General features: G+C 39.2%; 2 protein-coding genes across 2 annotated transcripts in view; one reads left to right on the top strand and one right to left on the bottom strand.

Moving 5' to 3' along the window:
• Positions 1-203: 203 nt before the first annotated feature.
• On the bottom strand, positions 204-5,945 carry LOC106883554 (caspase-7). Its single transcript, XM_089342461.1, has one exon. The coding sequence runs from the start codon at positions 5,450-5,452 to the stop codon at positions 4,490-4,492; it is 963 nt and encodes a 320-aa protein (XP_089198587.1). The 5' UTR covers positions 5,453-5,945; the 3' UTR covers positions 204-4,489.
• Positions 5,946-5,991: 46 nt separating this feature from the next.
• The window catches only part of LOC106883553 (caspase-7), a 21,697-nt gene continuing 18,670 nt past the window's right edge, over positions 5,992-9,018 (top strand). The window contains exon 1 of the mRNA XM_089342460.1: positions 5,992-7,167. Within this exon, the coding sequence (XP_089198586.1) occupies positions 6,139-7,104 (966 nt within the window). The 5' untranslated portion in view covers positions 5,992-6,138 and the 3' untranslated portion in view covers positions 7,105-7,167. The remainder of the gene's footprint in view (positions 7,168-9,018) is intronic.

Here is a 9,018-nt window from a genome sequence, read left to right as displayed (position 1 = left end):
GTTCAGACCATTCCTCACAAGAGGGTATCTTGACTTTCATCACAACACTGAGATTGTAAGAGGTGACTTGTGGTTACTAACGCTGGTCTTCCATTTGTTTATTCTTATAGTTTTGTTATTGCTGTCGTTGCTGTTGTTACTGCTGGAAACCACTTCTGCCTGGTCCTGGCATTTATATGAACAATGTAGACAAAAGACAAGCATCAAATACCATTATACATAAATTCTTTATTTATTAAAATTATCTTCAATGGTAATCAATTAGCATATTCAATATTCAAATATACCAGAACATATTAAGAATAAAGTGATCAGATTCTCGCTGTTTATTGTGTACATGAGGATTTATCATCATCTGAGAGATACCAGCACAGATCAGCAAACCATTCCTGGTCTCTCTGCTGTCATTACACACTCAGCAATTCTCCTCCTTCGTCTACACACCTTGGTTTACTGAGTATTCTCTGCATTCGCATTTACTGTAAACAAGGGACTCGCTTCTGGTGCTGGCACAATGACAGAGAGCACCCACTTCATGTTCCATCGAAAACAAACTGTTTGACATGGAGCTGGTTAGCAGGGAGCTGTCCAGACTCCAATTGTCTGTTGTGGCTTGGTTTCTATGACTGGATGCCCTCCCTAATGCCAACTACTTAACAGTCGGGCCTTTTACGTGCCACTGGCATGGGTGCTTTACTGCAGCACTGGCAGGGGTACATTTTCAGTGGCACCAGCACCTGAAAACGCAAGTCTATATGTGTAGAAGACAGTGACTTTACGTAGCTTGACGCATCTTATCGAGTACAACAAATCACCGCACCTTCCAGTCCCTTGTCCTCTCCTCAGTGAGGCCCAGCATCCAAAGATCTTTCACCACTTTGTCCCACATCTTCATGGATCTCCCCACCCTTCCAAAATTAGAGCTTGGCACTTCTTTACACAGCTTTCCTTATCCATGTGCATCACATGACCAAACCAGCTCAGTCTTGTCTCTTGCACACATCTCACATATACATAAATTTTGCCTGTGCAATTAATTTTCAACTGTGCACAATATCCCTAGAAAATGGAAGAAATGATGCCCTAGTGACCATAGTTCTTCTTCCAGAGAATGAGATACCTGGATGAAATCACATTAGAAGATGTACTCAATTAAATAGAACTGTAAAACCAATCATTTATCCTTTGTACATATATGGGTTGAATATGAATGACTTGCACTAAAAAATGCTTGAATAAAAAAAAATAGGTGTGACAACAGTTGTACCAATATTCAATAAAATGCAGGTATAATATTTAAAAGGCACTTCAGTTTTTACATCAAGACACTTGTTAGCAAAATATTAATAATTATCCTTGTGGTCCTCACAAGGGAGATAATGATTTTGTTTGCGGAGACCAGCTTGACCTTTTTGTTATTACATTTCCGTTACAGTACCCTCCCTTTGTTTCAATTAATTTTGAAAAATAATGAAGAATTTATTAAAATAACTTTGTCGTCATCAAGGTGTTCAGAATATAAACTAACAAGAAATTTTGATGGAAAGCTTTCATTTAGATTCCTTTAAAAAAAGTTTGTATCATTGAACCGGGGGCAGTTTTAAGTTGGTTGGTATCAAAAGGGTTAAAGTATCGAGAGATGCATTCTTGAGATCGAGAAATTAATTTTTTGTAACTAAACACTTTCAAACTTCGGACACTGGTAGAATGTGTCATATAAAACATCTTTTCCTCAAGTTATTTCGTGTTGAAGTTGTCGTATTTCGCTAATTTCAACCAATCAATGACGTGTATTCAGCTGAATAAAATTACTGCCGTTGTTTGTCAACAACAACTATCGGCGGTGTATACTTCATTTGTCACTGTTATTTATGACATCGTTCGTGCGTTTATACTGTAGGGTTTTAGGGTTAAGGTTCGGGTTTTAGAGTTAGGGTTAGGGTTGCTAGGGATAGGGTTTTAGGGTTAGGGATAGAGTTACGGAAAAATGTGAAAAATGAAGAAATTGGAGGGGGAGGGGGCAAAAATGTTTTTCCGAAAATAGTACCTGAAAAACAGGGGGAAAAAAAACTAAAAGCAGTAGAAATGCACGAACGATTGTGGTGGTGCCATGAAGTAAACATGCTTCAGAGACACTCGTTTATTCATACAAACATAACTGAGATGAAATGTGTCATAAATAACAGTGAGAAACGAACTATACACCACCGGAAGTTGTTGTTGACAAACAACAGCAGTAATTGTTTTTACCTCAATACACGTCATTGATTGGTTGAAATTACCGAAATACAACTTTAACACGAAATAACTTCAAAAATGCAAAGAGTAAATGATGTTTTATGTGACACATTCTACTAGTATACGAATTTAGAAAGTGTTTAGTTACAAAAAAATTATTTTTTTAAATATGCCGGCCAAAGGATACCACCTCCTCGGCACTGCCCTCCTCACCCCCTTCGCCCCCGCTCCCAGAACATCCCGCCTTCATGCGCCCCTTCCTGCCGCATAGGAAGCGTGTTGGTGGTCCTCCCTCCACTGCTACTTGAAGTCTAGCGTCTTCCGGGAGTACCACTCCCTCCGCTACACCATGCAAGTCCTCCAAGGGCAACTGCATGGTCACTTCGAGGCCATATCCCCATCAATCGACCCCCTGAGCTCCCGCTATCTTGAGGATCCCCGCCCCATCCTCCACATCGCATGTCACGGCTGCCACCAGCCATTCCTCCTCGACCTCAGGGGGTACTCCTCCAACACTCACTCCAGCAACGCGCCCGCCACAGTACGTCGGAAGTAGTATCCATTTTGCCGTCCGTAACGGGTCCGTGGAGCAGTTCACGACATCCTCCTCGCTGTCAAACCCTATTCCATGTGTACAGAATGTGGTCAACTCCCTCGAGGCACTCCTCCATTTCCTCTGCCGGACTGAACCCCATCCCGTTCGAGGACACAGACAACGTTCCGCACACCATCGTCCTCCTTGCTACGCTGCTCATCAGTTCCTCCAGGGGAGCCAGCTCTAGACTGGCTCCCTCCTTCCCTACACCCTCCTGCACCTCTTGGGTACTGGCACCCACTCCTTGGGTCGCCGCCGCTGCGCAACCTTGTCCATTCTCCACCTCTCCCGTAGAGTGGGAATACACAGGTGCAAACAAAACTGACCAAAATTCCACAATTTCATCAATTCAACGGATCGCGGCTCACCCGCGCGGGGAGACCCACAACAAACACACAGCATCGGCGTGCAACGACTCGAACACACGTCGAAGAAATCACCACCAACACTCATTAGTGATAATCACCAATTAGCGATGAAAACTCATTCCAAACGCAAAATACTGTATGCTTTTTCCAGTGACAAAATGTTGCTGATCTCGAAAAAGGAGAAACAAGCAATAATAAATTTTTGAAAGAGAGGTAAACAGTAGCAGGATGGAATCGTGAAGTAATTTTGCCACCCAAATGTGGTAGACCCATAGCGGACGACGTTAACCAAGATTCTGAATTCAATAAATAATAATAATAATAATGATAATGGTCCAGATGGACTATATGTAATCTGAACCTTTCCTCCTTTGTTTTATTATTTTTTTTTTTACGGAATCCCACGTTTTAGGCTATGGAGATTCCGATTCTGAAAATTTTTTTTCAAAAATCTCAATTTCAAAATTTCGATTCCCCACCCTGGTTTTTATATAGATCCACAGGGTAAACCTAACCCTAACTCAAACCCTAACCCTGACCCTAACACTAGTTTTGTGAGATTTGGCTGTTATTTCTAGCATGTAAATAGCCTGCTTGGTGTGGGGGGGGGGGGGGGATTTTCAAAATTTCTTTTTTCAGAATCGGAATCTCCATAGCCTAAAACGTGGGATTCCGTAAAAAAAATTAATAAATAAGGGGGGGGGGGGGAAGGTTCAGATTACATATAGTCCATCTCTACCATAATAATAATAAAACTAACAGATGAAAATACTGCCTCACACATCAGTTCAGTAAGTCTGCTTCTCTGCAACAATAGCAAGTAACAGAGGTCTGGAACATGGAAATATCCCTCCTCAGCTCTTCCATCAGAAATAACTTTACAAGCGTTTATGTGAGTTCGGGCAGAGGTGCATATAAGAAAATAGCCAAGCAGGTGTAACACATACAAATTAACGCAGGCAATTAAAAAAAAATTGGTGAAAATAGTCGCAGGCAGTAAGTGAAAATATCCGAAAACACAGCAGCCAAGCTAAAGAACCAACCAAATAAACCACATTTAGTAGAGATGACCCGGAAGTTGTTGCTCTTCCGCCAACAGCACTACATTTCTTCGAAGTTTTGCGATTCAAACTGAATAGATCCGAATTTAGTTTGTTGACTCTAAGATAGACACATCACATAGTGGATGGCGGTGACTATGGAGATGTTTAACGTACATATTATTGTTGCTCAATTTCCTTTCTATTTTAATGAAAGAAGGAGAAGAGAGAATAAGGACGGAATTTGGTTAGTCTTTGGCTCGAAGTATTACTTGTTTCTTCAAGGTGGAATAAACAATTGAAACCTGATTCTCGGAAATCTCATTGCTTTCTTTGGAAACTTGTTCATTTATTTCAGGTGATAAGGAAACGATGTTACACTCCTTTTTGTTCTTTTCATAAACAGTGAGTAAACATTTGATGAAAATACTGCCTCGCACATCAGTTCGATAGGCCTGCCTTTCTGCAATAGTAGCATAAGTGACAAAGAGGTCTGGAACATTGGAATATCCCTCCTCAGCTTTCTTCTCATAAGTAACTCTGCAAGCGTTTACATAAATGAGTTTCGGTTTGTTTTTCAGCTGAGAACTATCTCGTAAAATTGTTTTTATAGTGGAATAAGATAATTTCTCACCATCAGTTCCAACAATATTGCCTATAACACCATGTGACATCAAGAACATAACGAAACAATCTTCTCTGGCTGTACTTTCCTTCGATGCTTTCTCAATTATTGCTTTCATTTCCTCGGCCGTTTTATTAGAATAAAGTTGAACATCGAAATTGAAATCAGTGAAAAGTTTCGTAATACCCTCCACATCCTTTTCGCTTCCGAACCTTTCCTGGTGTTTCTCCTCATCGTCAAATTTCACATTATTTATTAATATAACACGACCATGTGGTTTGAATTTCATCGGGTAGGCTGACTTGTCGAACAGAATAGATATCCGATTCTGATTTGAATTTTTCAAGGCCAACATCAATTCATCGGACGCATATGGTAGTTTCGGATATAAAAAACCATATAAACATCGATGCTGTTCGTCAGGGTTTCTGTGAGTCATTATTACACTTCTATGTTCCTCACTCAATAAACCTTTGGCTAAAGCTTCATCTAAAAATGATTCGATATCGTCCAAATATTTTACAAAATTATAACGATAGCTTGAAAATTCTTTTTGTGAAATATGATATTCTTGTTTAGCACTCATGTTTATGTAAAATTATAAATATGAAAACAATACAAATGATGGAAAAAATTTCACTTATTACCTGACAAACTCAGCCTACCTTTCACTTCCTGCTTTACGAAGTTGCCGGTGTAGAATACCCTACTTCGATTTGTTCCGGGACAGCAGTTATAAAAACATGTAAGCTGAGTGATTAGGGGTATTCCGTTGATTAGATACACTGGAATCCACATCGTAGTAAGTGACGGAGTGCCAGTTTGAGTTGGATTAACAATTTATAGTACAGAGAGATGTGACAAGGTGACGCCGTAGTAGGATGGTATCGCAGTTTTGTGAGATTTGGCTGTTATTTTTAGCATGCGAATAGCCTGCTTGAAAGCCAAGGCCGTAGAATCGGGAAAGGAGGGGTTGGGGTAATTTTTTTTTTTTTTTTTTTTTGAAAAATTGAAATTTTACAAACAATTTTTTTCAGAATCATAATACTCTCCGAATCTTTACCCTTTGAACGATGGGCCGTTCAAAGGGAAAAGATCCAATAGAGTTATTTCAAAATATCCGGCAACAAATCGAAGTAAAATACTCTACACCGGTTACACCGTTTATCTTATCGTACACCAGGAAGTCAATAGGTTGACCGATCCTTCAGGTAAAAATTGATATTTTTTTACAGATTTATATTGTTTTAATATCTATAATTTTATATAAACATGAACACTGAACAAGTACATCATATTTCTAAGCAACAATTTATGCAAATCCGAGTTGATTTTGTAAGACACGTGGACGATATCGAATCGTTTTTAGATGAAGCTTTATCCAATGGTTTATTGATTGAGGGACATAGAAATGAAATAATGTCCCAAAGAAATCCTGACGACCAAATACGAAAGTTACATGATTATATATTTAAGAAACTTCCATATGATTCAGATAAATTGATGTCAGCCTTGAAAAAGTCGAAACATATTAAGATATTTGATCTTTTAGACGAACAGACAGCCTACCCGATGAAGTTCAAACCACATGGTCGTGTTATATTAATAAATAATGTGAAATTTGACGATGAGGAGACATACAAGGAAAGGCATGGAAGCGAAAAGGATGTGGAGGGTATTACGAAACTTTTCACTGATTTCAATTTCGATGTTCATCCTCATCCTAATAAAACAGCGAAAGAAATGAAAATAATAATTGAAGAAGCAACTTCAAAAAGTACATCAGGTGAAGATTGTTTTGTTATGTTCTTGATGTCACATGGTATTATAGGGAATATTGTTGGAACTGATGGTAAGGAATTATCCTATTCCACTATTAATACAATTCTAAAGGAGAGTTCTCAGCTGAAAGACAAACCAAAACTCATTTATATAAATGCCTGTCAAGCCAAATCTGAAAAAGAAGATGTCAAGCAATATTTCGATGTTGCAGACCTTCATGTTACTTTTGCCACTGTTCCAGAAAGCCTGGCTTACCGAAGTAGCAAGAGAGGCAGTCTTTTCATCGAAAGTCTACTCACTGTCTATAAAAATAACAAAGAAAAGTGTGGCATCTCATCATTATCATTTGAAATAAATGCACAAGTTGCTGAGAAAAACGATAAGATTTCTAAGGATCAGGTTTCAAGTAATTATTCCACTTTAAAGAGAGAGGTGATACTTCAAGCCACAGACTAACCAAATTCCGTCCCTATTCTCTCTTCTTGTTTCATTCAAATATAAAGAAATTGAAGAACAATGGTATGTACGTTAAACGCTTCCAAATTCGCCCCGTTCCATTCCATGATGTGTTTATCTTAGATTCCACGAACTAAATTCTTGCCCCACATCACCTGACTGATAAGTATTTCACATTTAGATACAAAACCAGTAATTTTAAGAGGAGGACGTATTAGAAACCCTTCCATTGTATTGACTGGCGGGTGGGTGATGAAAAGCATGGTTTGATTCAAGCAAATCTAAACTCGGCTTGAAGGAATGATGCAAGCGATTTTATCCAGCGTTGCAATGACTAGTTTTGGTTTAATAACTAATGTTTTTTTTTTTTTTATTCCACCAAAAATCTATTTTGTTATATGTGAGTGAAATCGAATGGAATTTTTGTGCTCATGGAAGGTAGCTATACCAGTCTGACTGCTCTATATTAAGAAAAAATCTAAGTTCTTGTAAAGATAATGAGATCTTTGCTCCAGCATGGCCTCAGTCGTGATGCATTAAATATATATGTGTATCCAACATGATGTGCTTCTTTCATCTTCCGTCTAGCAAATCGACTCACAAGGCTTTGGTCAGCCTGAAGCCATAGTAGCAGACACTAGCCCAAGGTGCCACGCAGTGGGACTGAACCTGGATCCCTGTGGCTGGTAAGCAAGCTACCTACCACACAACCACTCTTGCACCTGTATATATATATATATATATATATATATATATATATATATATATATATATATATGCATATATATATATATATATATATATATATATATATATATATATATGCATATATATATATATATATATATATATATATATATATATGTATGTATGTATATTGAATCCAAACAAAGAAGAACAAACAAGAAAAAACAACAATGTGAGGACGTGGTACAAGTATTGTTATCAGATGCTCAGGAAAGGATATATATGTATGTATGTATAAATATATGTGTGTATATATATATATATATATATATATATGTGTGTGTGTGTGTATCATCATCGTTGTCGTTTAACATCCGTTTTCCATGCTGGTATGGGTTGGACGGTTTGACTGAGGACTGGCTAGCCAGAAGGCTGCACGAGGGCCAATCAGGTGGTACTGGCAACAGTCACGCTCAAATGGTGTTTTTTATGTGCCACCTGCACAGAAGCCAGTCCAGCAGCATGGAGAACGACCACGCTCAAATGTTTTTCACGTACCAGTAGGGCACCGCTGGTCACGATCACGCTCGAATGGTGCTTTTTATGTTTCTCTGACGCAGGTGCCAGTCAGGCGGTGCTGTCATCGGCCATGTCAGCGAATTTGATTTAACTTGCCTCAGCAGGTCTTCGCAAGCAAAGTTTATTGTCCAATGAATGAAAGGTACACATAAGTGGGCTGGTTACACACCACTGGCATAGGCCATGGGTTATGGTCTCACTTGGCTTGCTGGGTCTTCTGAAGCACAGCATATCTCCAAAGGTCTCGGTTACTAGTCATTGCCTCGATGAGGTCCAACGTTCAAAGGTCATGCTTGACCACCTCATCCCAAGTTTTCTTGGGTCTATCCCTTCCACAGGTTCCCTCAACTGCTAGGGTGTGACATATAGGCACGGGTGTGGCTGTTTTTTAAGAAGCTTGCTTCCCAACCACATGGTTCTGGGTTCAGTCCCACTGCATGGGACCTTGGGCAAGTGTCTTCTACTATAGCCTTGGGCCGACCAAAGCCATGTCAGTGGATTTGATTGATGGAAACTGAAAGAAGCCTGTCATGTGTGTGTGTGTTCCTCCCACCATCACTTAGAAACTGACGTTGGTGTGCTTACATCCCTGTAACCTAGCAGTTCGGCAGAAGATATCGATAGAATAAACACCAGGCTTAGAAAGAA

This window comes from Octopus bimaculoides, chromosome 26, assembly GCF_046866305.1.
Source record: "Octopus bimaculoides isolate indiv1 chromosome 26, ASM4686630v1, whole genome shotgun sequence".
NCBI classification, from domain to species: domain Eukaryota; kingdom Metazoa; phylum Mollusca; class Cephalopoda; order Octopoda; family Octopodidae; genus Octopus; species Octopus bimaculoides.
This window is presented reverse-complemented; position numbering and strand designations above follow the sequence as displayed.